General features: G+C 37.1%; 8 protein-coding genes across 9 annotated transcripts; 5 read left to right on the forward strand and 3 right to left on the reverse strand.

Moving 5' to 3' along the window:
- On the reverse strand, positions 130 to 4,761 carry LOC18793416. Its single transcript, XM_007222378.2, has 8 exons — positions 4,373 to 4,761; positions 3,229 to 3,633; positions 2,657 to 2,777; positions 1,950 to 2,265; positions 1,456 to 1,528; positions 909 to 999; positions 749 to 828; positions 130 to 471 (listed from the first exon to the last, which is right to left on the reverse strand). The coding sequence occupies exons 1-8, from the start codon at positions 4,424 to 4,426 to the stop codon at positions 331 to 333; spliced, it is 1,281 nt and encodes a 426-aa protein (XP_007222440.1). The 5' UTR covers positions 4,427 to 4,761; the 3' UTR covers positions 130 to 330.
- Positions 6,229 to 8,646, forward strand: LOC18788932. Of its 2 annotated transcripts, XR_002272612.1 has the most exons (4): positions 6,229 to 6,357; positions 6,480 to 6,575; positions 7,501 to 7,649; positions 8,245 to 8,646. XR_002272612.1 is itself a non-coding variant. In XM_020569026.1 (3 exons), the coding sequence occupies exons 1-2, from the start codon at positions 6,464 to 6,466 to the stop codon at positions 7,623 to 7,625; spliced, it is 237 nt and encodes a 78-aa protein (XP_020424615.1). In that variant the 5' UTR covers positions 6,364 to 6,463; the 3' UTR covers positions 7,626 to 7,649; positions 8,245 to 8,646. The 2 variants fall into 2 exon arrangements, 1 of the variants encoding a protein (XP_020424615.1); XM_020569026.1 differs by lacking the exon at positions 6,229 to 6,357 and having other exon boundaries at positions 6,364 to 6,575.
- LOC18790634 lies at positions 9,720 to 10,139 on the forward strand. Its single transcript, XM_020570061.1, has one exon. It carries the CDS (start codon positions 9,720 to 9,722, stop codon positions 10,137 to 10,139), a length of 420 nt encoding a protein of 139 aa, XP_020425650.1.
- On the forward strand, positions 11,926 to 13,687 carry LOC18790974 (peroxidase 24). The gene is made up of 4 exons (XM_007226094.2): positions 11,926 to 12,144; positions 12,368 to 12,559; positions 12,760 to 12,925; positions 13,059 to 13,687. The coding sequence occupies exons 1-4, from the start codon at positions 11,926 to 11,928 to the stop codon at positions 13,472 to 13,474; spliced, it is 993 nt and encodes a 330-aa protein (XP_007226156.1). The 3' UTR covers positions 13,475 to 13,687.
- On the forward strand, positions 14,042 to 14,604 carry LOC18792504 (heavy metal-associated isoprenylated plant protein 19). The gene is made up of 3 exons (XM_007224934.1): positions 14,042 to 14,080; positions 14,173 to 14,254; positions 14,336 to 14,604. The coding sequence occupies exons 1-3, from the start codon at positions 14,042 to 14,044 to the stop codon at positions 14,602 to 14,604; spliced, it is 390 nt and encodes a 129-aa protein (XP_007224996.1).
- On the reverse strand, positions 15,623 to 19,917 carry LOC18791401 (probable 1-deoxy-D-xylulose-5-phosphate synthase, chloroplastic). The gene is made up of 10 exons (XM_007225082.2): positions 19,479 to 19,917; positions 19,173 to 19,304; positions 18,877 to 19,041; positions 18,620 to 18,770; positions 17,881 to 18,152; positions 17,499 to 17,772; positions 16,965 to 17,272; positions 16,541 to 16,822; positions 16,155 to 16,439; positions 15,623 to 16,046 (listed from the first exon to the last, which is right to left on the reverse strand). Exons 1-10 carry the CDS (start codon positions 19,617 to 19,619, stop codon positions 15,897 to 15,899), a joined length of 2,160 nt encoding a protein of 719 aa, XP_007225144.2. The 5' UTR covers positions 19,620 to 19,917; the 3' UTR covers positions 15,623 to 15,896.
- LOC18791548 (50S ribosomal protein L33) lies at positions 21,500 to 22,775 on the reverse strand. The gene is made up of 2 exons (XM_007223493.2): positions 22,679 to 22,775; positions 21,500 to 21,956 (listed from the first exon to the last, which is right to left on the reverse strand). Exon 2 carries the CDS (start codon positions 21,952 to 21,954, stop codon positions 21,781 to 21,783), a length of 174 nt encoding a protein of 57 aa, XP_007223555.1. The 5' UTR covers positions 21,955 to 21,956; positions 22,679 to 22,775; the 3' UTR covers positions 21,500 to 21,780.
- LOC18789988 (NADH dehydrogenase [ubiquinone] 1 alpha subcomplex subunit 8-B) lies at positions 22,859 to 25,204 on the forward strand. The gene is made up of 3 exons (XM_007223512.2): positions 22,859 to 22,974; positions 23,070 to 23,278; positions 24,810 to 25,204. Exons 2-3 carry the CDS (start codon positions 23,091 to 23,093, stop codon positions 24,940 to 24,942), a joined length of 321 nt encoding a protein of 106 aa, XP_007223574.1. The 5' UTR covers positions 22,859 to 22,974; positions 23,070 to 23,090; the 3' UTR covers positions 24,943 to 25,204.

The raw sequence follows: 25,503 nt of genomic DNA on the forward strand, positions 1-25,503 counted from the left end.
ACTAAAGCTTGTTGAAACTTGTAGAGGGTTCGTCCTTCAACCAACCCAAGATTTGACCATCTATTGGATCCTGATTAATGACCTTGATAATACTACCCACTAGGGGAAGAGATGAGGAAAATGGTGCACTTTTGCTCAGAATTAAAATAAATAAATATAAAACAGCAAAAGCAATTGGCCAAAAAACTTGGATCTTACAGGCTTCATCTTTATATAATACAAAGCCCTGTATACTATTAGTTAAATTTGGCCTGAGTAATGGATGTACACTAATTTGTTAACAATTGGCCAACACAATGCAAGCGATTCCTTGTTTGTACCAGGATTCAGTCATACTGGGCTGGAGTTTTGATTTTGTGCAACTTGAACTCTCCAGGTGAAATAGTGCATATACAATGAGTTGAGGCTCATGGCTATACCAAAACCCAATACCGAAGCAATCAATATTGAGTAAATAGCCATCAGATGAAGCTGAAAGAGATAATAAAAAGGTTTAGTTAACAAGACAAGATCTAAATTCAAAGGAACATCTGAATCAAGTAAGGCCCTGATGATAATGGAAGCAAAAGCGGAGTAAAATAATCAAGCACTTGACATTAAGCTACTTTGGTGGTCAAGATTTCAGATAAATTGTGGAAAAAAGCAGCCGCACTAAGCAACACACACATAGAAATCATGGAGCATGTTGATGACATGGAGAGAAGCAAATTTATTTTTACATGAAATCACATTAGACAACACCACTTACTACGGAGTAGAGCAGATGGACGAGAATGGCCACAAGTGCAAACTCAAGAGCTGCATATGTCCATATATACTCCTTGATTGCTGCAAATTGGACAAGCAAACAGTGAGAGAGTTATAAACTATAAAGAGAGAAGAGAACTAGTACTTTCAGAGGCTCGTACCAAGGATGATGGAAAATATGGATGCCAAGAGGCCCAATGTAAATGCAAATGGTGCTGCAATAACAATCGCTTGAGTTTTCAAGTCACCAATCTACACAAAGCGAAAGAGCAGAATTACCATGCTTATGCCAATTATTACAGAACCTTTTTTTTGGTTGAAAAATTATTACAGAACTTGAAAATATAAAGATGCTCGATAAAAATTGCTTTACTTTTGCTAATCATGATTAATTACAACTTGAACCAGTTCTGTCTCTACTTTCAATGTGTGTACTTTTCGGGACGCTGTCATTGCTCAGACAGTTTCTAGACCATACAAATGAAGAGAAAAAAAATTTCATGACACCTGGAGCCGCATGTTACGTGTTCTTACACATTGTCTTGTGTAGTGCTGCGTACGGTTTAATTGCACATAATCAGACTGGATTATTTTGAATTTAATTTGAGATTGGATGATGTCAAACTCAACATGAGACATGAATAATTCCAGTTTAGTGGAAACCAAATAATTTGTTCTTAAAGTTTCTTCAATAGAAGAATGGCATACCAGTAGCTGCTCAAGGAAGAAGAAATAGCATATTGTGCTAATTAAGACCAGTACCACAAAGTCCTGCCAGGCACTGCATAAAATTATGATTTAATTAGCTATAAAACGTAAATAGAAGAAAACTATCATATGCTTGACAAAATTGAATTCTATAAATAAAGTACAGGGGTGACTTGCTAAAAAAGAAAACCCTACAGCAGACATTATCAACTGCCTATTGATAAATCAATGACGTGGCTAAAATGGCTGTAATTTCTCTGCAAGATAAGAAATATGTGGATCCAAACTATACGATTTGGATCATCTTCTGGCACTTAAGATGGAGAAATCTATTTGGACATCCATGAAATCATGACTGACTGGAAATGGACGCATCATATAAAGGTTTCTATCCTTTTTTTTCTTTCTTTTTTCATATATCTTTATGATGCACAACCTTTAATAGTCATGATACCATGAATCTCTAAATAGATCTCAATCCCACAATATCTCACCTTATCGTTTCTGGACGCAAGCTCTGTTGATTGTGCTCCTGTCTGGTACCCCTTTGAACAGAGCTCTGCACCCGAAGTAAGGTTACAGGTAAATTCTGAACCTCTTTCCCACATACATCACATTTCTTGTTTCCTTTTGTGCTAAACCACTTAATGGCACACTCTTCATGCACAAGTCTGAGAGCACCTTTGCAAAAGCATTCCATTTTGAGTGTATTTTGTTCTTCACATACATCAAGACATATCCTGCACACTGCTTCTTCTTCTGGAATTTCTTCATCATTGGTCTCCTCCACTGGAACTGGAGTTATTTGATCTGATTTGCCAAAAACAAAGTTAGAGAGGATTATATACAGTGCTATCATTTTACAAATCTTTCCTAACTTTTTCCATGGGGCCAAGCGCATGGCTCGGTGAACCACTCTGCCAAACCAAACAGGATTCAGAAGCATCTCATTTGAGTCTGATCCATTTTCTTAACCAGAAATGAATGTAACTAGATCCCAACGGCAAGGAGAGAGAAAAGAGGAATACATAAGGCAATCAGTAGAAAGAAATTAATGAGAAAACCTTTGAAGTTATAGGATGTTTATCTTTAGCTGACTCTATACCCTGAAAGATGGAAATTCATCCAATCTTACAAATATATAAGCTGCATGTGCAGTGCAGCATGAATAAGAAACTAAAACAGCAGATTTACCACCTACCATTACTAGGATCTGTTTGGGTCTGCTCATTTCGGGTAGCAAAAGATACCGATCTTACAATGACAATATTTCGTCCAGGCACAGACAGGGACCTTGAAACTGTGGCCTGAACAGTTTCTTTCTGCACAACATTAACCCGAAGTACATCAGATTTTTCTCAGTTAGATGAGTTTCAGATTTACAAACCATCACATTAAAAAGGGAAAAATTTGGGAGAAGCACAAAGATTCAGATATCTTTTTCTTTTTCATAGAGATATAGTAGTTTAATGGCGAAATTGAGCTGAATTATAATATAAAACTATTAAGAGATACTCTGAGTATCTAAAGTGGAAACATAAATCACATTTCATTTGTGGGATAATGAATGGTCAGACATCATTCTTGGAAACAGCATTTATGGGATTAAAAAAAAAATATATCAACAATGTCAGTTCAATCATTGATAATGGTTTCTGTCTGGCAAATCATGAGAAAAGTGGAATTATCTTTGTTGCATGATCATTTTTATACAAATAAGTTCATGTCAAACCTCAAAAACTAGGGAAAACTCTAGAATGGATGACCACTTACATGTGGCTTGTGCACTTCATTATACATCCTCGCAGAGATTGGTGTAGAAACAGAGGGGGACAAATTTGACGCCGGCGTAACAGGAAGTGAGGTACATCTTGCCCAAGGAAGAGCTGATGCAAAATTGGCTATTGTAGGACTTTCAGGAGCTTTACTGGGGTCTGTACTAAGGAGGAAGCTTTTCTCACCATCTGGTAGAGTAGCTTTTTTCTTGAAGCTTAAACCCCGGAAGAGGCCACCTGATAGTGAGCTACCCTTAGAGGAGCCTTGAGACTGGAGTAAACCCTTTCCGCTGCGGCTACTGCCAAAAGCCGCAGGCCTTGGGGGTATTTGAAGTGATATGTCTGGGCGCCTCCCAGCGGGTCCTGGGTCTGTAGCTTCTTCCTTCACATTTTCGGGACCAGCCTGCATAAAACAATTATCTAACACTACTTGTCATTTGGCCTATAAGCTTTCATAAGATTTCTTATATCACTCCAACAAACTCAAATTTTTTATACAAAAGGAAAAACAACCCATATTTCAACAGTGGGTGGGAGGGTGTGCCCATTGCACAATTCAGCCAAATGGCTATAAAGACCATACTGATTTTAAAACAATACAGATCTGCAATAATAACAAAGGTAACTATAAAGCAGTTACATAACACAATCAAGATCTGCAAAAACTAGTTAAGGAAGGCAAAGAAGAATATAACAGTTTGAAATCAGTTCCAATAAATAAATAAAAACTAAAATTAAACCAGTGAAATGAGAAACTGGACACCCATAAACTTCATTCTTAATGCTATCAGATAATGATTCATCACCTGAAAACCAACCACCAAAGACAAAAATAACTATGATCCAGCTCTAATTTAAATACAGCAGCAAACCAAACAGATAGTATTTGCAAAAATGGAAAGAAAGAAGAAAAGGGATGCCCAGTGAACCCAGTTGGTTTCTTGAGCTATATCAATGGAGATTCAAGCCCAAATCTTTTTTTTTATAAAATGAAGAAGGGGGGAAAACCCCAAGAATTCAAGCCCAAATCTTTCAAGAACAAACAACAAAGCATAAGCTGCTTGCACACAGCTCCACAAGTAGTAAATGCAAACATTGTAACACACAAATATAGTGAGAGGTAGGGAAATTAAGAGATAAACCTGAGCAGGAGGAGCTTCTGCAGCTCCATTGCTCACTGCTTGAGTGGCTTGCATTGTTCTTATTAAAAAGATTACCCAGAAAATAAAAAAGAATAACAAATCTGAAACAGATACTGAGGAATGAAAGATTTAAGGAAATAGGGAGATTGATGATGAGCAGCGGAGGTTTTTTTATTTTTTAATTTTAATTTTAATAATAGGAAATGTTATAAGGAGGACGCTGGTCTGGTCCGGTCGCGTAGAAGATGACGCGAAATTTGTTTGATATCTCCAGAGGCTTTCTTCTCGTTGCCGCATTCACTTCCCCACTCGCGCTCTTTTTAGAAACTCTCTTACTCGCTTTTAAGGGCCCACTTCTTTCTTGCATAATTTGCATTTGCATTTTCTTTTTCTTTCAATATGATATGTTCATTTTTTTTACCAAATAATTTGTTGGTGTGGTGATATTTTTCTTTCAAAATTAAAAATATTCCAAGTTAATCGATGCATGAACATTAGAGTATCACCGTTGAATGATTCTGATTTTTAGCTTCTTAATGTTTTTTTTTTAATACAAGTGATAATATATAACATACTATTAAGATATCACGAGGGTTTGAACTTGAGATCACTGATTTACAAGTTAATGTCATTCTCTACGAAATTCACTGATTTCTCATTGTTGAGTAACACATACATAATTAAAAAAATATATGCAAATTTCGCATTATAATTCATAATTCAATACCTAAAAATACATGAATTAGATTAATTAATTAATAGCTGAAAGTATGTGGATTGCATCATTCATGAGATGAGGGCAACTATCCTACTTGATTGTAGTTATGAGTTGGCCCATCGCAATTAATTTCATCATCATCGTCGTCAACACCATTTGCAATTCATTCAACACACAAACGAAACAAAAGAAAAACAAAGCAGCACACAATGGATCTTTTCGCTACCAGCCTCCAACAAAAATCCATCAGTTATAGAATTGTTCACAAGCTAGCTATTATTCTCGTGTGCATAGCACTAGCAGAAATTCACATGCCATGGAAGAATCAGCTACACACCCTTCATTATTCAATAATTATTTATTGAATAATGGGACAATAATCAACTCCACCATTCACGATTTGTTAAAAATTATAGGTTCACTTAGTGAGTAGACTAGAAATTCAAACTCAAGACATCGTTTAATATTGAGAAAAATCTTAGTACCAAATTAGCTATAAAATAAAACATTAAAATTGAGCATCGAGTTATAATTTGGGGTTGAGTTGTGTTTCACAAACTTAGCATATAATTTACGTGTTAAAGTTTAAGTCGGGTTATTTTTGGATGGGTTTGGATGGATCAAATCCAAGTTAAAGACGGTGATTTTTTGGATATTATCAAATGTAGTTTGATGCAGGCATGTGTTAGGTCAGTTGGTCAGGACAGTGAGCTAGGTCAGTTGAGATCCACCAAGGCAAAAATACTATAGATGCAATATATAGAAGGGAAATTAATCCATTTTATTCTATTTATTCCAAGAAAAGGATTCAACAATCACTTAGCCAAAATCAAGTAACTTTTCATACGTTATTGAATAGAAGTAGTGGTCAAATATGATCATTTTCTTCTTGAGAGCCTTTTACTATTTTTTATCATATGAGAGTTAGAATTAATTTCAGTTTATTTGGTTAGGGCAGTGAGCTCGTCCGCGTATATTCAAGTTCAAATTCTCCTCTCAGTAAAGTAGATTAATTTAGAATAGTTTAGACTATCGCTTGTATAAAAATTAAAAAAAAAATTAGTTCGACTTTATTTTATTTTTTGTTCAAATGTTGTTATAATTTTTACTTTTAAAATCGCACCTCTCCTTAAAAAAAACTGCAACCCAAAACGCCAGGCCCATCTCGAAGTTCCTGAGTCCAAATCCAAACTCCAAAACGCAAAACTCTCTCGCAGGTAGAGAGACAGAGTCTTCTCCACCAGAACTCCGTCTACTCTTGAGCTGTGTAAATCTATACTCCCATTTTTGCCTTTTAATTCTTTAGCAAACATGCCCTTATTATAATATGCTTATTGAAATCGAACTTTTGATTTTTTTTCTTTGGGTTCTGTATGTGTCGTTCTGTAGTGAAAATGAAGTTTCTGGACTGGTATGTAAAGATTGCCCTCGGGTCGGCTCTGATTGGAGCTTCCATGGAGTTTTTCATGATCAAAACCGGCTTCTGTGTGAGAACTCTCCTTTTCACTCCTTTCCATCTTTACCCAAATGCTTCTTTCTCCTGATTACTATTGCTTTGCTGCCTATTATTTCTTCTTCCTTTTTTTTTTGGGGGGGGTGCAAGTGTCTATCTACCCCTGATATTTATAACTGGAGTTTGCAATTAACTGTTTGGTAGAGGATTAAGTTCATCTTAAATTTAGATTTTTTTCCCCTTCTTAGAATTGATTAGATTGTGATTGTATGGTGCAAATTCATGTAATTTGATAAATATTACAGGGTTGTTCATAACTGTTATAATGTATGAAAGCAAAACATCAGACTTGTATTAGGGAATTTTGAAATTGGCTGAGATGGCATTATATGTGCATTTCTATATTCAATGTTAGATATAAATAATATTGGTGGTTGAACTGAACTTAGATGAGGTTTCACATTGACACGGTTTTTATTGATTTTTTGGACCCTTTGTATTGGCACTTTTGTTGGTGCTGGTTATTCCCACTTGGAGTTCGAACTTGGGGAACAACAGTTTCCACTAAATATTTCCTTTGATCTGTGTTGCTCCCCATTTGAGCCCTTGTTGCAGTGCACTTGGACTATGGTTGGGCCCTCTAAGTTGTCCTTGGCCACCTCTACCCTCTTCTCACCTCAAGTGTCTCCTGTCCTAACCATTTGTTTTTCTTTCAGCAAAAGAACAAACACAAAAAAAAAAATATCCACTCTCTTTTGGCCCATCTTTACAAGAAACTAGTTACCTTTACATGTTAATGTTGTTTCTAACAAATGTCCACTTTTGTTGCTTGGCTTCATCTAGTCGAATTGTTCTGTGCCACATTTACCAAAAGGGTGCCTATTGCATTCTCTCTTATCATTTTGATTTTGTTGTTGCACAATCTAATTCTTAGCCACACTCTTTCTATGCGGGCAGATGACAAAGTAACTGTTTTGGAGTCAGAGAAACGGGCTTGGGAGAATTCACCGGAGGCTCAGGCAATCAGAGATGCTCTGAATCCTTGGAAAAATCGTGATGCAGAAGCGAGGAAAGAATCCTAAGTTGGATGGTAGCATGTTCATAAGGTTTGTTTAGTATTGCATGTTAGTAGTGGGAATCTAAAGTACTTTGTACAATGCAATCCATTTGCTTGGTACGACATACAATATCAAGAACTGTGACTGTTTATAGTCGTGATGCAATTGAGGATTCACAGTTGCTAGCGGACTCTAATTGACTGTCTTGTTAGTTAGTGTTTTCCTATTTTTCCACAACTTATGGCTGGTTCATGATCCTAAACCATTTTTGTTGGGGTGTCATCTGCCTTGTGTTGTTTCAATATCTGTATTAGTATCTATAATAGTAATACAGATCACAGATTTTAATCTTTTGACTTGGCCATTGGTTTCCACGATTGATTGATTTGGACTAATATCTCTACGAAGTAGGAATGGTAGCTGATAGTATTAGAATCTGTTTATGAGCTCAGCTTGAACTATGCCTGGAAAGTGAATATAACCTCTGATATTTGACAGCATGAGATAATTGAATTTTGAATATCTTGTTTATCATGGTAAAACATCTGATTCTAGTTTTTATTTTAACTCCATACTGCACAAGATTTTCTGTAAACAGGTTTGGTATATCAAAAAACTGAACAGTGTTTTTGTGACTCTGCAGGAAGAAGATAACATTATTAGCATGGGATCATTCTGAAAATACTGACAAGAAATTTCACTGTTTCTTCTGAGTAGAACAAAGTGAGAGATGACCTTGATCAACCTGAAACTTATTTCATTCCTCCGATTTCTGTAATTTCTATTCTTGTTGTCCTGGTTACTTGATCAACAATTTTGATTAATATGTTCATGTAGCCTTTTCGATTGGTTCTTGTAAGCAACTACAGTTCCGAATGATTGAAAAAAAAGTTCTGTTACTCGTAAACCTTTAGCATGTGTGCCATGGCTATGAAGCTAAAACCTTTGCGCCATGGAAGAATAGCTTGTACTATCTGGCCGACATTTTTATTGCCTCTCTAAGTAAATTCAGGGTGTTCAATCAACCTGACTGTTGCTTTGATAATTGCTACTAGTAAAGGAGAAAAACTTGTATGCCCTGGTTGTATGCACAGGTTGTCTCTACCTCTCTCTCCTCACGTGACTTGTTTTTGTACAACTCATAATGTGCGGCGACTTTGTAATGCGCTAAAATGAAATTGGAAATTGAGTGGCTAAAATTTTGTCAAGTAGTCAATAAAACTAGTCACTTACCAACCTCATAAATTTAAAGCCACACGATATCTTGAAGATGTAAGAAACAACACGTCCTGAACTTAAAAACAATTCTAAAAGATCATATGAAAGCGTGGTAGCTTGACACTGAAAACGGGAGTCGGAACACTTGAATGCTTGTCGGCATACCCCAAGATTTGGCAGTGCGTTTTCAATAATCTATAATTTACTTTTGTGCTAATGGAAATTAGCACCTGAGCTTAGGGAGTAGGTTAGCTAGTCAGATAATGAACCATTAAATTGATTATCAATTTGTCCAAATTAAAAATTAAAAAAATTGGTATTGGTTATCAATTTATCCAAACAAAAAAAAAATTGGGATTATCAAACCCACTTTAAAAATAATCATGAATATGAGTCCTTCGTTCCGTTGCTGTTTATTAGTGCCTTTACCGGTATCTATTAATCAATAATAAATATCATGTATCATATTTATCGATCACATCATTCATTATATTTTTCACGTGAATAAAATTTATCTGCACAAATGAATTATATCATGCAGACAACAATTTGATTAGATTTAAAATTAATTGGCAATGGAAAGAGAAATCCAAAATCTTATGCGCAAGATTTTATTTTATTTTTTAAGTCCAAAATGAACAGTTTGGGAAAGATGAGTGGATGGATGACAGAACCCACCACCAAATTGGAATGTCAAGCGAGAACCTACCACATTTTGACCAAATAGGAGTGAGAAGTGCGTTTTGTCACTGTTGCATCTACAAACAGGGAAAAAAAAAAAGAGGAGTTTTTGAACTATGGCCCTATAAGAAAGAAGCATTGCATAGGCAAAGATCAAAACACACCTAAATTTAACTACCACAGAGTAAATATTCAATTCAATGAAAAGCAGTGAAGATTATGGATTGCAAGGAGGGTTTTGTTGATGTGTCTTGCTTCTTTCTATGGGAAGGCAGTGCAGATTCAGAGGCAGATCATCACACTGGCCCTCTGAATGCAAACAACAGCTCTAAAATAGAAATAGCACTTGAAGCTGAGGATGCAGAGTCATGCAGCTCTGGCACACTTAGTGATCATGCATTTGGTGCTTGTGAGGCTCTTGATAGTTATTGTAAGAATGCCGAAGAGCGTCAGCAGAGTCGGTGTAGTAGCAAGGTGGGGCTGCAGTCAGATGCAGGCTCAGGTTATGAGGAAGATGAAGAAGAAGAAGTGGAATCAAAGATGGTTTGTCATGTTAACAAAAGCATGGATGAGATGGAGGAGGATAGGCTCTTTTGGGAGACTTGCATGGCAGTAGGGTACCCATCATCAAGTCCTTAATTTGTAATTACTTTTGATTGTATACCTCCTCTGTCTTTCTTAATTATTAGAGACATAATTTAAGTTTCGTCCAAAGATGCATGAGATATTACAGTTAGATATTGTTAAGATTTTTGAGAGACGGTCCAGTAGCTCACTACGACCAATTGTTTTATCAAGTTTTCGGTGGAGATTTCGTCATCCTCTGTCATTGTTCATAGGCTTTAGAAGCATACATAATTTAAGTTTTGTGTTAAAGATGTAGAGAAAATGTCTTAAGGTGTGTTTGCATGCCCTTTCTGGAGCTTTCATCAGTGATCTATGTAACTGTGATTATATATGTCCAATTAAGAAAGATGTATCCTTGCCATTGTGTTTTGGATAGAGTTTTATGCACTACTCTTACCTTTTGGTTGAAGATTTATTGGAGTTTCTCAGGCGCCATCCAAAAAAAAAATAAAGAAGTTCTCGAAGGTTTGATTATTCGGAAGCTATATATCCTCAAACCAAAGAGAACCCCCTGCATATATTACGCTTTGAATGAAAGTGATTTGGAGTTCAATCCATAAGGTATGCTTTGGCGGCATCTATATCTTCCCCTGAAGCAAATGCGGCCACTACGGAAGTAAAAGAAAAACATCACAAGAGTAATTAACTTAAATTAATTGACTATTATTTGGTTTTCGTGGTAGCTATCTCCATTTAATTTGAGAAAATTTAACGTTCGACTCACATGAATATAAGAAGATTTGTTGGTATAAAAGTCCCACGAAATTCGTATACCCTTTGAATCCTAAAAGAGTAAATTGATTATATACCAAATCGCATGGTATCGCAAAATTCATTTCCAGATTTTAGTGGATCCTTGTTCAAATGGAAGTGTGAACATGGGTAAAGAAAAAAACAAGCCGTCCTTATAATATAATGGTTATGGCCGTCCAGGTTTATCTGAAACAGAGACCCAACCATTTGCTTTCTTTTTACTCTCCCTCATTTGTGCACAGATCTCTCCAAAAACATACATTGAAATTAATTATATATTTGTATATTTAATTAGTATCACTATGCCATTGCCAGCCATCATGAATGTTATGTCTTCTGTAAGGCAACAACAGAAGACAACCAAGATAGTCGACCTAGGGACGTGCAAAATCATGTACTTAATTATATGTAAGAAGCAAGACCTTGAACTACGTTGCAACATTGAAATTTTGTCACCTAACTAAGTTCAATCGCATGTAGTAATGTAAATTAATAATTGCAAATGTCAAACTCATTAAGATATTTGCGCTCATGTTCACTTCATGAATCGAGGATGTTAGGAATATAGAAGAGAAGGAATGAGTACAAGATCAACTGCTCTTTTCTAATCAATCTACTTCCGAGATTTTTCAAGTATTGGATTATATATAGATTTTAACGTGGAACCTAGATAGTTTTTTTACTCCTTATGCGTTAGTATTGAACTATACATAAATTCTTATACTCATTAAAGGTAACCCATTTCTTTTGGTCAAAGCCTTGGTTCAATGAAGCAAGGGGCAAATGATTAATTAGTAGTTGACTTAGCCAATCATATACTTCAATTATTCAAAATATATCATGAAGAGCATTACCCTTAGAAAAGAGAACATTCAAATAGGTTTTGAATGGATTAATTATAGCACAAGGAAACCAAGAATCAACTTCGAAAATGGGTTTGCGACTACTATATATATAGAGTCTTGCTGCTTTTGAGATTGCATATTCATTCAGCTAGCAGAAAACAAACATTGGCATTGCTTCCTGCAAGACCATACTCAAAATCATGAGGCTTGTCAATTTAAATGTTGTGTTTCTTTCTCTTCTTGTGCTCATAGAGGTTGTTAGTGTTTGCAATGGACGTGTCCTGAGCCCGGCCTTCTATCGCAAGAGCTGCCCTCAAATTGGAAGAATAGTGAGGAGCATTACATGGAGCAAGGTTGCAGCAAATCCTACCTTGGCAGCCAAGCTTCTAAGGCTCCACTACCATGATTGCTTTGTTAGGGTATACTTAATTTTAAGCACTATCACTTTATACATCATTAACACTTATAAGTAGATAATACACGTCACTAATTATATACTAATTTGTACGTATGTGACGTCTCTTAACGTTGTTGATTGAATTGACTTTAGCGGACAGTCAGTTTAATCTACGGTTCACAATGACCTATCATGCACCCTTCATTAATTTTTCCTACATGCATACCTATGTTGTTTGTTTGTAGGGATGTGATGCATCAATATTGATAGACTCAACGAGTGGTAACACGGCGGAAAAGGATGCAATACCAAACAGGTCCATTGGAGGTTATGATGTTATTGATGAAATCAAAACCAAATTAGAAGAAGAATGTCTCGACATCGTCTCATGTGCTGATATTGTTGCCTTGGCTGCCAGGGATGCAGTTTCTTACCAAGTACGTGCCATGCACACTAAAATCATTTCTAATTTTATGAAGAAAAAAAATACATTTAAGTGCACAGTTACGAAAATATATATATATATATATATATATATATATATATCATGTCATATAGTGTTACGAATCCACACATTATTTTTTTCTCCGTCTTCTTTCTCTTGTAAGATTTCATATCCTTCATGGCGCTTGTGCAGTTTGGGAGGCCCATGTGGCAGGTTTTGACCGGCAGAAAAGATGGAAGAGTCTCACTTGCCTCAGAGGCTTCAAGGGACTTGCCCTCCGGAAATGCAAACTTCACCACCCTCCAACAGCAATTTGCTGGTCTTGGCCTAAACATCATAGATCTTGTCGCCTTATCAGGTATATATATATATAGATATAAGTTATATAACAAGCTAGACAGATATAAGAATCTGAATTCCGCTTTCAAAAATGGTTTAAACTAACTGATCAGACTGTGTGACAAAAGAAAGTTAATTTCAAAATTTTGTAGGGGCACATACAATTGGAGTGGCACATTGCGCTGTATTTCAAAGGAGACTGAATGCGACAGGCAAAGGTGACGCCGACCCTTCACTTGATCCAGAATACGCACAGTTCTTGAGAACGCAATGCACCACCCCGCCTAACCCGGCGGTCGCAGTGGCATTGGACGCCAACAGCTCAGTTTCCTTTGACAGCCATTACTTTGCGGGTTTGAGGCACAACAAAGGGCTCTTGAGATCAGATGCAGCCCTACTCACTGACCCACGTTCGGCTAGAGTTGTAAAAAGCTTTCAAGGGTTCCACGTTTTCATGGCTAACTTTGGGCTTTCAATGAAGAAAATGGGTGCCATTGGTGTCAAAAAAGGTGCCCGGGATGATGGAGAGATTAGGAAGAATTGCAGGGTTGTTAATGCAGCTAATTAAGATTAAGATATCTTCATTAATTATATGGTCTATTATTAATTGTCACCTCTGTAATGTCATATAGTTTGCTCTTTTTTCTTTTTTCTAATGGGAATAAATAGGTAGGGGCTTGGTCGTTGCAACTCAACAAAAAGCTGTAACACTCGATCGAACTTAATAAAATAAACATCCTAGAAAAGGGTATATTTATAGTTTTCGAAAATTGTTGCATAGAGATATTTTGATCTAAATGACGTTATTTGTATCATATTTACTGATCGCATTACTGATTATATCTCTAATATTAGAAAGAGTAATCAGCAATATGATCAGTGTTGATGCGTCACAGTTTTAATTTGCAAAGAGAATTTAGCGGTTGTATGGCCACCAGGGCAAAGAGATTTTCCGACCAAGGAAGAGGGGCAAAGAGAATTAATATTAACCGCTTTTACCAAACTCACTCACGTGCAAAAAAAAAAATTACCGAACTGCCTTTTCACTCTCAAAGGCCAAAGGCAATATCGTTTCCCTTAATTTCCCCTGCATGGTTAATTTGCATGTTGTGCCTCCTCCTCACCAACACTGTCAATGGGAAAGAAGAAGAATAAAAATGATCAAGAAGCCAAAGTAAGATTCTATATTTCCAATTATTTCACCATTAAAATCCAAATTCAAAATTACAAAATTAATTATTACATTTCTTAATTATATATATATAGGTAATTGTGGCAGAATTCAGCGTCTCAATGCACTGTAATGCATGTGAAAGAACCGTTGCTAAAACTCTTTCCAAACTCAAAGGTAAATTACTTGTACAATTCGATCTTCATCTCTTCTTAAACATATGATTATTTTATTTAATTTTGTGGGTTAATTCATTAGGGGTGGAGAAGTTTACGACAGACATGAACAAGCACAAGGTTGTTGTGACAGGGAAGATGGACCCACAAAAGGTTTTGAAGAAACTGAGGAAGAAGACGGGCAAGAAAGTAGAGATTGTGGTTGACAAGGAAGAAAAACCAAACGATGCTTCTGATGACGGCAATTTGGCAAAACCAAATGTTTATCCAAACTTTTTTGACTGTTGCAAAGAGACTGATATTCTAATGATGTTTAGTGATGAGAACCCTAATGCTTGTTGCATAATGTAACAAAAGATCAAAATTTATCATGCGTCATCCGTCCGTCTCTCACAGAAATAACACAAAATTTATAAATTCTTTGAAGTTTAAGATGTGAGGTCCTATTTGTGGGTCTCGCATCCGCACTTGTGACAGATGGATGAAATAAGCCATTCCATTTATGCAAGGTTTTTTTTTTTTTTAAGGCACACAAATCATTTTGTTTATTTAATATTGAGGTGGGCAATAATTTGTTTGCAGGATATAAGGTGAAATAATGCATTGGTGGTTGGTTTCCATATGCGGTGGCCTTTTTCAATGTTGTATTATTTGCTTTCATTTTCTAATGAATAAGGCAATGTGGCCTAACATTTTCTATTTATTTTTTTTGACTAACTATTTTGGAGATATGTCAATTCATGACATATAATTGGAGAGGTGGGGATATATACTTCGTTTTATCAGTTGGGTATGTATGTGCTTGCTTTGGCAAGACATGAAAAGTACTAATAAAATGTGGTTTCACACCACTCACCACTAACTAGTCTCCTCCTGCCTACATATCGAATGTTGTCTTGTGCCAAAGCCTATATGGAATTGACATCTTTCTTTCTAGTGCCCCTCTTTGGCTTTGGCTCTTGACTTTAAAACAAATAATTCCACAACCTAATCTCTCTCTCTCTCTCTCTCCCTCTCTCAAAGTGTCAGCATCTGAGTACAGTGGGATGCATTATGACAAATGCAATGCATGTGAAATTTTCCAGCACCGACCCACCAACCTCTTGGTTGTGACAGATTTTACAGATTGCGGAGTTGATCATATCTCAAACATTTGTAGTACTAGTACTTCATCAAACAATAAGCACCATGATACATGCACCATTCACATTCACCGTCAACAAGAAGCAGCCAGCATTATTTCATATATACCAGAAAAGTAAACAATATTTCCCCCTTGTTCCTCTCTTTCCAGTGTCCTTCAATAATATTTTGCAGATCTAGCTTTTGTTTATTGGCATAATGGTTAAGCAATGAGGTAGCCAAGTGCTTGGCAACTCAGAATTGGAATTGCAAACATGAAAAAGACTTCAAAAGCTTTCTTTTAGTCTGCAAATCAATTCTTGCATTTATAGGACATGCTAAAATCTCTGGGAACTCAACTAGTTTGAGCTGGTAATTGATGTACTGGATTGGTTAGGTTGCCTTCAGCTAATGCCGCTCTTGCTCAAATATGCTACTTTATACAGATGGGGAAACTAAATATAAATCATTACAGTTTTGGTTTTGTATACAGTGAAAAACGGGAACTCTTTAGTTTCCCTTCATGACATTATCTTCAATGCCTCTCTTGTTTGTCCAAGTACGTTGAATACTGTTGCTGCAATATGAGAAGGGGTGAGCCCGGCTTCGACCAATTGATCAGCAGGGGAACCATGGTCAATGTACCGGTCAGGAAGAACCAGCGGTCTCCACTGCAAGTTATAGAACATCAAAGTGAGGTTTGTTTACCAGTAGCTGAGGAGTTCAATGTTAATGCAAGAGTCAATGAAACATCATACGTCGTAACAATAAATTCATACCTTAAGCTTGCCGTCAAGAAGGCCATCAAGGGCCAGGAACTGAGCAACGTGAGATCCGAACCCTCCAATGGATCCCTCTTCCACAGTAATCAAAAACTCATGTGATTTTGCAAGGCTGCGAATAAGAGCACGATCCAGTGGTTTGCAAAACCGTGCATCAGCAACTGTTAGGCGCAAGCCATGGGATTCAACCAAAGAGGATGCAGCCAAACAGCTCTGAACTGCTGCTCCATATCCCAAAAGTGCCACTCTTTCCCCTTCAATCAATATTCTGCCTTTTCCTACCTGTAGATGAATTACCAAACATTTAATTATCATGTAAAATACTACTGAGACTTTCCACCACTATGGAGATATATAGAAGTAGAGACTCTGTTGAAAGTCACCTCAAGAGGAGTGCCTTTATTCCCTGTCGGCAGTTGAACACCAACCCCATTTCCTCTTGGGTATCGGAAACAACTTGGTCGGTCATCTATGGCCGCAGCCGTGGCTACCATATGGAAAAGCTCTGCCTCATCAGAAGGAGCCATCACCACCATGTTAGGCAGGCATGCCATAAAAGTGACATCAAAAGACCCACAATGCGTGGGACCATCAGCTCCAACCAGTCCAGCTCGGTCCATGGCAAATCTCACAGGCAGCTTCTGCAAATCTACATCATGTACCACCTGTGGCATGAACCCAGAGAATACAACCTTTGAGTTTGCACTCTTTCAGTAATATTATGACTATAAAAGAATAGCACTACATAAAATTTCAAAAGAAGATAATGATGGGGGAAGACGTATATGGAAGAAGCTATTAGCTTGCCTGGTCATAAGCCCTCTGCAAAAAAGACGAGTAAATTGCACAGAAAGGTTTTAGGCCTTCACAGGCCAGACCTGCAGCAAAAGTAACCGCATGCTGCTCTGCTATTCCAACATCAAAGCATCGTGTTGGAAAACGGCGGAGGAAGAGATTCATGCCTGTTCCACCTCCCATTGCAGCATGGATTGCTACAATATCTTTGTCCGCTTCAGCTTCTGCAATCAAAGCCTCTGCAAAGTATGTTGTGTAAGACTGTGTACTAGCACTGGCTTTGAATTGCTTTCCGGTTGCAGGATCAAACTTGGCCACTCCTGCAAAAAGCAAAACTACTTAAACGTCCTTGATGGATTGAGATAAGGCACATGCAGACCTGAGATCTTTTTAACAGCATTAAAGATGATCAGTTTTCCTTTCATAGCATCTTCAGCGAATGAGATGGATCAACTTCAGAAATAATTCAACGAATAATGATGCACTTATGCCCTCAACTTCCACTTCATAAGGAAATTAAATTATTCCACGAAATTCTATATTTACCATGGTACTTGTCTGCAGCTTTCTCTGCATATGGATATCCCCGGCCTTTCTCAGTGATAAGGTGGATCAGGACAGGACCTGTTGTTTTGGTACTTTTCACCTCTTTGAGAATGGATATAAGATCATCTAAGTTGTGACCATCGACTGGACCAATATAATATAGTCCAAGCTCTTCAAATAGTGATGAACCGGTACCACTGATCATTCCACGAGCATACTCATCAACTTTTGCTGCCAGATTATGCACGGGACCACCAATTTGTTTGGTAACTCCCTGCAACAAACTCAAATGAAAGTTGAACCACATTCAGACTCACCAGATTTTAAATATGTTTAAGTGCTTTCTTTATGCTTAATTCTGTTCTGACTTCAGATTACTTACTTTGGCAACCTCTCTTAATTCTCTGAGTGGCCTGTTTGATTGCAACCTACTGAGAGCACTACTCAAAGCTCCTACTGGAGGTATGGGTCCATCAAGACTGGCAGTAGGTAAAGAAACCTGTTTATTGTCATTAAGAATTATAATCATGTCAGAATCGAGGTACCCAGCGTTGTTCATGGCTTCGTAAGCTTGCCCTGCTGTCATAGCACCATCACCTATTACAGCAACTACATGATTATTTCCTCCCTTTAGATCCCTTCCCACCGCCATCCCTGTGTGTTGATTAACATCCCAAAGGTTAAAACCAAAGAGAGAAATCAATGTTGTGATCTAAGAATTTTAATCGAGACTGAAACTTTAGAAATTAAATAGAAGTCAATTGAATCATTCATATATAGAAAAGGCCAATGCGATTGTATGACTGATTATATAATAAAGATTTTCCATAACATAAGATGCAAGTGTATCATCAGGCATCCCACAAACAGTTACACAAAAATATTCTCAAGGGAAGCTGATTTCTTTCATTTACACAATAATATAATTATTCTTATATAGGTTTTTAATTAGTTCTAAAGAAACTGTCTTCAATAAGATAAGGAAAGATGTTAAATGGAAATGTTTTAGCTCAGATCATAATTCTAGATTCTAATCTAATCATAAATTCATTTTATAACCAAAACAAGAATTCTGTTAAGATCAATACAGCTTTCAAAATTGGTGCAGAAGAAGAAATTACCCAAGCCTGCTGAGATAGTGGTAGAACTGTGACCAGTGCCAAAGCAATCATATTCACTCTCAGAGCGCTTAGTGAAGCCAGCTAAACCATTTGTCTGCCTCATAGTGTGCATCTTATCTCTCCTCCCAGTCAAGATTTTGTGTGGATAAGACTACATAAATCAAAACAAAAACTCACAATCAGATATGGAAAATTAGTAGTATCAATATTTTTCCATGTTTGCAAGCTTGAGGAACCAAAGAAGGTGAGATTGAAACCTGATGGCCAACATCCCATAAGATCCTATCTCGAGGAGCATTGAAGACATAATGAAGAGCCACAGTGAGCTCCACAACACCAAGGCTTGAGCCCAGGTGACCTCCAGTTTTAGAAACATTGAAGATGACATCAGACCTCAGCTCATCTGCTAGTTGTTTAAGCTCCTGAATTCACAATCAGCATAAGAAAAAATATCAAAATAAAGCTATGCAAAGATTTGAAGCTCTTCCGGATATAAAAATTAAAAAAGATATTCAGAAAAGTACCAGGTAGTAATAGGCCTTCAGATATGTACCTTGACAGAAAGATTTTTCATGTGAATTGGATAGTTTATGGTGTCCAAGAGAGGAGTGGGTGGTCTCTGTGAGTGATACTCCCCACTCTCTGACAGCGATGCACAAATCCCAGCTGGCCTTTTCCTCATGACCTATGTGTTCCAAATGAGAACAAAAAAGCCCTTATCTTTCAGCAAAAGGTTTTGTTCTGTTCAGACTTTCAGAAATTGACATAGTAAACAAAACCCAGTTCCTCCTTAAATCATTTCAGCCATGCAATGAGTTCCTCTTCTTAAATTGTACAAGAAAGATGCAGACTTTCTAACCTGATTGAGCTTGTGCTGAGATTGGCATGGCAGAACTGTTTCCCAAGAGAAATGGGAAAACAAAGAGGTGGATTTCTGAGCATCTGAATGTGTTGTTGGCCGGTAGATATGTGCAGGAAATGAGAATGTACAAAGAGCCATTGCACGTAGAAGAACTTCAAGGAGAGCTGAACAACTTCAAAATTGTAATTAGAAGTGAAATGAAGAAGAACCCAGAAAAGGGTTATTAAGAAATTAAGGCCTGAGAGTTTTCCCACTGAGAGGAAGTGCTGGGGAAAATGGTGGTGGTAGTGCGAGTGGGGAATTGAATAAATAGAGAGAGAGAGAGAGCACTGAAATATGCGTTAGTGTGAATAATTTGTGGCTGATGGTGAAATGGTGTCTACGACTCAATGGAAATTAATAAGAGCTTTCAAAGACCAAAAATGGTCTAAACAGCTTAAACTTGTTTACTTTTCATATTCATACTTGTAATTTTCTTTACCAGCACCAATGTTTCTGGATCAAAGTGTGCATGTGCTCATTCATTGGGCCACGTCACTAGAAATCACAGAAAGATAGGTTGATGATAGATATGAATACAGCAATACACAAAAAAACATTTTCCAATTGGTGGTCACTCACTGACGTGGCAGTCGCATTATTTTGCAACGTCATCCATTTTAATTTAATAATTTCATACTAATATATTACTATCTTGAAAAGAAAAACTGCCCATTACTGGTCCCCAACAGTTATCTAACAAGAAAATTTGAGTAATACCGTTATATTAAAGAGGAATGTTAGGATTACTGCTAAACTTAATTGTTACGTGAGTGTTCTTTAGTCATAACGAATTTGTGAAAAATACCGTTATATTATAGATGAATGCTAGACTGAGTTGTTCACGTGACTGTTATTTAGTATCTCAACGAACGTATTTACTAAAAGTTGAAATAAGATCATTACGCGACATGTTAGCATGACGATGTATTACCACAATTCAATACAAATTGTTATCTTACGCGATCCCAAATCAAAAGGATCACAACACCACCACCCACCGCCAGGCTGCAAGGCCACTGCAATGGCACACAGCCACAATCCCAAGCCCTAGATGTTTATGTGCAATTAATGATGTTTATGTGCAATTGGGTTTTATGATGTTGGAAGATTTCAATCTACAAGCCTAATCCATATATGCTTTAACATATTGAATTTAAGGTAGGAATATGAACGTCTCTGTTTAATGCCTTCAATGGGATCCTTTTTTCTGTTACGAGGAGGGCCGAAGCCCAAGAAAATCCAGAAGGGAAAAAAAAATTAAAAAAAACCGGGACAAGCCTAGCAGTGGTCATCATTCATTTGGATGTAGACAGGTAGGTATCAAAAATGCTGTTTTGGCTGCTTCTACACGCCTGTTATATATGGATAAGGTATCAGAAGTGTGTTTGTTCTTTCGGATCATTTTATCATGGAAATTTAGTAACGTTTATATATAATTACTCTAATTTAATCTAATTTATGGAGAGGTGAATTCAAGCTTACGTGTCAGGCGGCGAGCTTACTGCTCTGACTAAGACTAACCCACATCCGCTTACACCTTGATTAAACTATATTATTGTAATAATTTACAACACATTGCTATTTGTTACCATTATATACTTAGCCTGCAAAATTCTTTTTAAAAAAAAGTGAAAATTGTTTGTTGAAAAAAGGCTTCAACTTCTACCATTCCAAGAGCAATACGAGAACGAAAAAATTATCAGCCAATTGAGAAGATAACAAAATGACATTATCAATTGAGGGCCCATTCGTTAAAATAACCCATCACGATTTCACCCATTTCAAATTTTCCATGTTTTAGCCAACTTTTTTTTCACCCAAACCTAATCCACTTCGGTTGATGAAGCTCCAACACTTAAGTCTGGCCAAAAGCAAAAACCTTGAGACGCAGAAAACAACTAGCAACTTAGGTCTGAAATAAGCAAAGATCATATGGTCACGTAGAAACAAAGGGGAGATAGCATGATGACTTTAAAAAAAAAAGAAACCACATCATATTAACTCTTAATAAAAGCTCCTCAACATTTAATCAACCTTGTTTTGGAACAGCATAAGACTAGTTGAATGGCCAAACAAAATTTGAACTTATTATACTTCAGATAGAGAAAGCACGAACTTTCATCAAGATAAAATAGACACCACCAATAACGACTGCATATTCTTAGGAGTTAGGTCTCTACCTTAAAACGAAGTGTCTACAACAGAAAGAAAAACAAAGTGAGGCAATGAAATCATCTATATTGGACAGACAGGTTGCTCATTTCATTTTTGCCTCTGTAAATAGAACATGACGATTTACCCGAGGGTCAAATTTTCGGAACTCAAGCTTCTCTGTCACCTTAGTAGGCTTCCTCTTGACATAGAAAAATCCGGTGCCAGCAGCTGAGACAAGTCGGATGAAAACGGTAGCCTTCTTCTTTTTGTCACCCATTCCTTAATTCAAGCAAGAGAAAGAGAGAACCAATCAAAAGTAACAGAAAAACGCATGTTTCACCACACAATAAGGGTGGGCAGATAAATATGTGTTAAACTAAAGATGTGCATCTGCAGGAAACATGAAAATTACTAAATCGGTATTGGCCTTCACATGACCTTCAATATTGCCCCCAACAGAAAGGAAAAATTAGTCAAGATGAAGAACAACAACCATCTGTAATCCAAATCCATTTCAAGATTTCAGAACAACTTATAATGAGAGTAAGTAATCCTAGTAAAGAAAACCCATCACAACTCACAGGGCCACCATACTTGCAGGTGTAAATTTGTGCCCTAAAAATGAAATTCTTAAGGGAGGCCACATAGGTATAGAATCAATCAAGAAAGCTCTTTGCAACTGAAAAGAAAAAAAACTTTGAAAACCCACTTAAAATCCATATATTATGTGCATATTAACATCTTCAACAAGCCTGATACGAAAAAGCAAAACCATATCATATTTTCCCTAAAGATAAGATATTAAACATTGAAAACCCAAAAAAAAACGAATCTAATCCTTTCCATCTATCCATAATCCATCTCCATTATTACAAGCCTCCAACCATTCCCAGTTCAAAACAAACAAACAAGTAAAATAACAACAACAGCAACAACAACAACAAATAGGCAGATAATGGAAAGCTTTTCGTTAGAAATGGTTGAGAGAATTGAGTACTTACTGTTCAAACCTTTGTAGTCGTCAGAGAGGAGGGAGTCGAACTAGAGAGTATGATGCAGAGAGTTGAGAGAAGAAAAGAGCCCTAACCAAAACGAAACGCGGCCGTTTTAATGGACAACATTTGTGTCAAAGGACTGAAATACCCTTACCTTTTTGTTTTTGGTCCTCCAACTCCTGAGTCAGCTAAGCTAGCTGGTTTGTGTTTCTTGTCACCATAACCTAACACTCTCCCCCCTTCTCTCACTCAGCTGAGGAAACTCATTGAACCAGAGAAACCGATAGGAAAGAGAAGAAAAGGTACGGAATTTACCAATTCTACGCTTTCTTTCTCAATTCAATTTCTCGAAATTCACGTTGTTCATTTCAAATTTTCCATCTTTTATTTTTATCAGAATCGATCGGAGGAAGTGAAGATGGCCAGCGCAGTGGACGCAGCAGGAGATCCAATCCCAACATCGGCAGTTCTGACGGCGGCGTCCAAGCACATTCAGTTCCAGTGCCAAGCCGAGAACGTGGCTTTTCTCAAGTGCAAGAAGAAAGATCCGAACCCTGAGAAGTGTCTCGACAAAGGTCGCCAAGTCACTCGATGCGTTCTTAGCCTGTAAGTCAATTCAAATTCGCTTCCTTCTTCATTTCCCTGAGATTCTTATGCTTCGGTTTTATGTCGACCCTTTTGGAATTTAAATGTTTTTGTGTCGTGGTTTTTTCTGATTTGGGACTTTGGTTGCTCCAATGAGCTGAATGTGGGTTCTGGGTTGTAGAGAATTCTCAAACTTGTGTTATTGCAATGGAAATGTTAATTGTGTGCATCTATGTTTATACTTTATACCATCGCATGACCGTCTATCGAAGCAAATATTTAGAGCTATGCCACAATTTATGAGATCTAGCTGACTGCTTTTGTATTTGAAGCTATGCCACAATTTGTGCTTACATGTTCATGCTCTTCATTTGTTAATTTTACAGCTGAGTCTACCACATGTAAACACATCCCCCGTTCTTTATTACACTCAATTCATGCCTTGCTTATTGGTACCTAGATTTTAGAACTTGTGCTAAATGCCATAAATTTTGAGAGCATAAATCTAGGTGTTACTTACTAGGAGGCTATTGCTAGCCCTTCTTTTCGTTGTATCAACTTCGTAAAGTTCATTGGCAGCAGATTTCAGAATCCTTGTTCCAATTAACATTTGTTCATTGCTCCGTGATATTTGTACACATCAGGAGGTTGTCATTCTCTACAAATTAGCAACTTGCACGACTTATTCAATGGCCTAGAACCAGTAGAAAAGCCTAAACCCAATTAATAGGTTCCAGGCAAAAACAGAAAAAACCATAATACCATTGACTTCAAGTTCAGGTGAGTATTTCCCCAACCATGAATAAGGAAAATCCCACTGGTCTTCTATTTGTATCAGACATCCTAAGACTTTTGCTTAGTACTATAAGGGCTTGTTTGGTAGGAAGGACTAGACTAGACCAGAAAAATGCCTACATTTCATGTGCATTGAAGGCATAATATGGATATGTTGCCTAACTTGGAGGAAAAATGGGGACTATCTATAAGAGGTTGATGACTAAAATTTATCCCCCCTAATCCCCTTGAAATTGGTGGGATTATGAGGGATAAGTTTTAGTCATCAACCTCGTATGAATAGTCCTCCTTCATCCTATACAACAATATTCATATTATGCCTTGATCGCACATGAAATGTAGGCATTTTGCTAGTCTAGTCTAGTCCTCCCCAACAAACAAGGCCTAAGATATTATATAGTCTCACTAACAGGCTTTGAGTGGACCAATTTTCAAGTATCATCATTATCTTTTCATTCTCCTCTCACAACTTATTGAAATATGCATCTTTTTATCTGTACCAAGTCAGATTTGGAATTTTTTGTGATTTAATCATCCAGTTAATTGCATGATGTCTATGAAACCTTGACCGACAATTAGATTGGTAACCAATTCATCAACTTTTCCACCTAATTCATCGAGAAATTTGAATCATTTTTAGTTTTCTCATCAAACATGCAGATGTGCACACACACACACAGAGGTATGCTATTTTTGAAGGGTGAGAAGAAAGTCATATTCCTTGTTACCCTTCTAAACATGGCATTTCTTCCTGCAGGTTGAAAGATCTTCATCAGAGGTGCACGAAAGAGATGGATGCTTATGTTGGATGCATGTATTACAATACAAATGAATTTGAATTATGTCGCAAAGAGCAAGATGAATTCGAGAAAAAATGCCCATTGGCATGAGGACATGCATGCCCTTTTATCCCACCATTATCACAATAAGATGGGCAGCTTGCAATGATCAGATATTGTTGCGTACAATTCGAATTCGTCTTGGTTTTAGATCTGAGCTATTTTCCTATTTGTATGCCCAAATTTCGCTCTTTTGAAGCATGTTTGATTAGTTCTATTGCAGTTGGAGTTGTTGTACCTTGCATCCATTGTAAAGGCATAATGGGCTTTCATTAAGCAAAGTGCAGAAATGGCTCCTTTTTTGGTTCCCGAACATCTTTTGCTTGGAAAAACATAACTTTCAGGTTGAAACCCCGGAGTAATTGAGTCATTTAGATTGATTCAATTAGTGCTTCCGTTGAGTCTCAACCCGATGCCAACATATGTTTTTGTTGGGTTTATATGATTCACTTTGAACTTCAAAGACAAAAAACCACTCATGTAAACATGTATTGTAATTGCCAAACCGGACATTTTTCGAAGGAGGCATTTCTACTTCCTACAAATCACAATTTAACACATAAAAATAAAGATTTTGTGCGAGTTGCCACCTCTAGTAACATTCCCCAACGA

Source organism: Prunus persica, chromosome G1 (assembly GCF_000346465.2).
Source record: "Prunus persica cultivar Lovell chromosome G1, Prunus_persica_NCBIv2, whole genome shotgun sequence".
Lineage (NCBI taxonomy): Eukaryota > Viridiplantae > Streptophyta > Magnoliopsida > Rosales > Rosaceae > Prunus > Prunus persica.

Excerpts from the sequence above, each read along its gene's own strand:
- LOC18789988 (XM_007223512.2), top strand. The coding sequence starts at position 23,091 with ATGGCCAGCGCAGTGGACGCAGCAGGAGATCCAATCCCAACATCGGCA. Across the intron at positions 23,279-24,809 it reads ACTCGATGCGTTCTTAGCCT|GTTGAAAGATCTTCATCAGA; the intron begins GTAAGTCAATTC and ends TTCTTCCTGCAG.
- LOC18792504 (XM_007224934.1), top strand. The coding sequence starts at position 14,042 with ATGGGAAAGAAGAAGAATAAAAATGATCAAGAAGCCAAA. Across the intron at positions 14,081-14,172 it reads AAAATGATCAAGAAGCCAAA|GTAATTGTGGCAGAATTCAG; the intron begins GTAAGATTCTAT and ends ATATATATATAG. Across the intron at positions 14,255-14,335 it reads AACTCTTTCCAAACTCAAAG|GGGTGGAGAAGTTTACGACA; the intron begins GTAAATTACTTG and ends TTAATTCATTAG.
- LOC18790634 (XM_020570061.1), top strand. The coding sequence starts at position 9,720 with ATGGATTGCAAGGAGGGTTTTGTTGATGTGTCTTGCTTCTTTCTATGG.
- LOC18791548 (XM_007223493.2), bottom strand. The coding sequence starts at position 21,954 with ATGGGTGACAAAAAGAAGAAGGCTACCGTTTTCATCCGACTTGTCTCA.
- LOC18790974 (XM_007226094.2), top strand. The coding sequence starts at position 11,926 with ATGAGGCTTGTCAATTTAAATGTTGTGTTTCTTTCTCTTCTTGTGCTC. Across the intron at positions 12,145-12,367 it reads ACCATGATTGCTTTGTTAGG|GGATGTGATGCATCAATATT; the intron begins GTATACTTAATT and ends GTTTGTTTGTAG. Across the intron at positions 12,926-13,058 it reads AGATCTTGTCGCCTTATCAG|GGGCACATACAATTGGAGTG; the intron begins GTATATATATAT and ends AAAATTTTGTAG.
- LOC18791401 (XM_007225082.2), bottom strand. The coding sequence starts at position 19,619 with ATGGCTCTTTGTACATTCTCATTTCCTGCACATATCTACCGGCCAACA. Across the intron at positions 19,042-19,172 it reads TGAAAAATCTTTCTGTCAAG|GAGCTTAAACAACTAGCAGA; the intron begins GTACATATCTGA and ends TTGTGAATTCAG. Across the intron at positions 17,273-17,498 it reads AGCTGCAGACAAGTACCATG|GAGTGGCCAAGTTTGATCCT; the intron begins GTAAATATAGAA and ends TGCTTTTTGCAG.
- LOC18788932 (XM_020569026.1), top strand. The coding sequence starts at position 6,464 with ATGTGTCGTTCTGTAGTGAAAATGAAGTTTCTGGACTGGTATGTAAAG. Across the intron at positions 6,576-7,500 it reads CATGATCAAAACCGGCTTCT|ATGACAAAGTAACTGTTTTG; the intron begins GTGTGAGAACTC and ends CTATGCGGGCAG.
- LOC18793416 (XM_007222378.2), bottom strand. The coding sequence starts at position 4,426 with ATGCAAGCCACTCAAGCAGTGAGCAATGGAGCTGCAGAAGCTCCTCCT. Across the intron at positions 2,266-2,656 it reads CCAAACAGATCCTAGTAATG|ATCAAATAACTCCAGTTCCA; the intron begins GTAGGTGGTAAA and ends TTGGCAAATCAG. Across the intron at positions 472-748 it reads TCCATCTGCTCTACTCCGTA|CTTCATCTGATGGCTATTTA; the intron begins GTAAGTGGTGTT and ends TATCTCTTTCAG.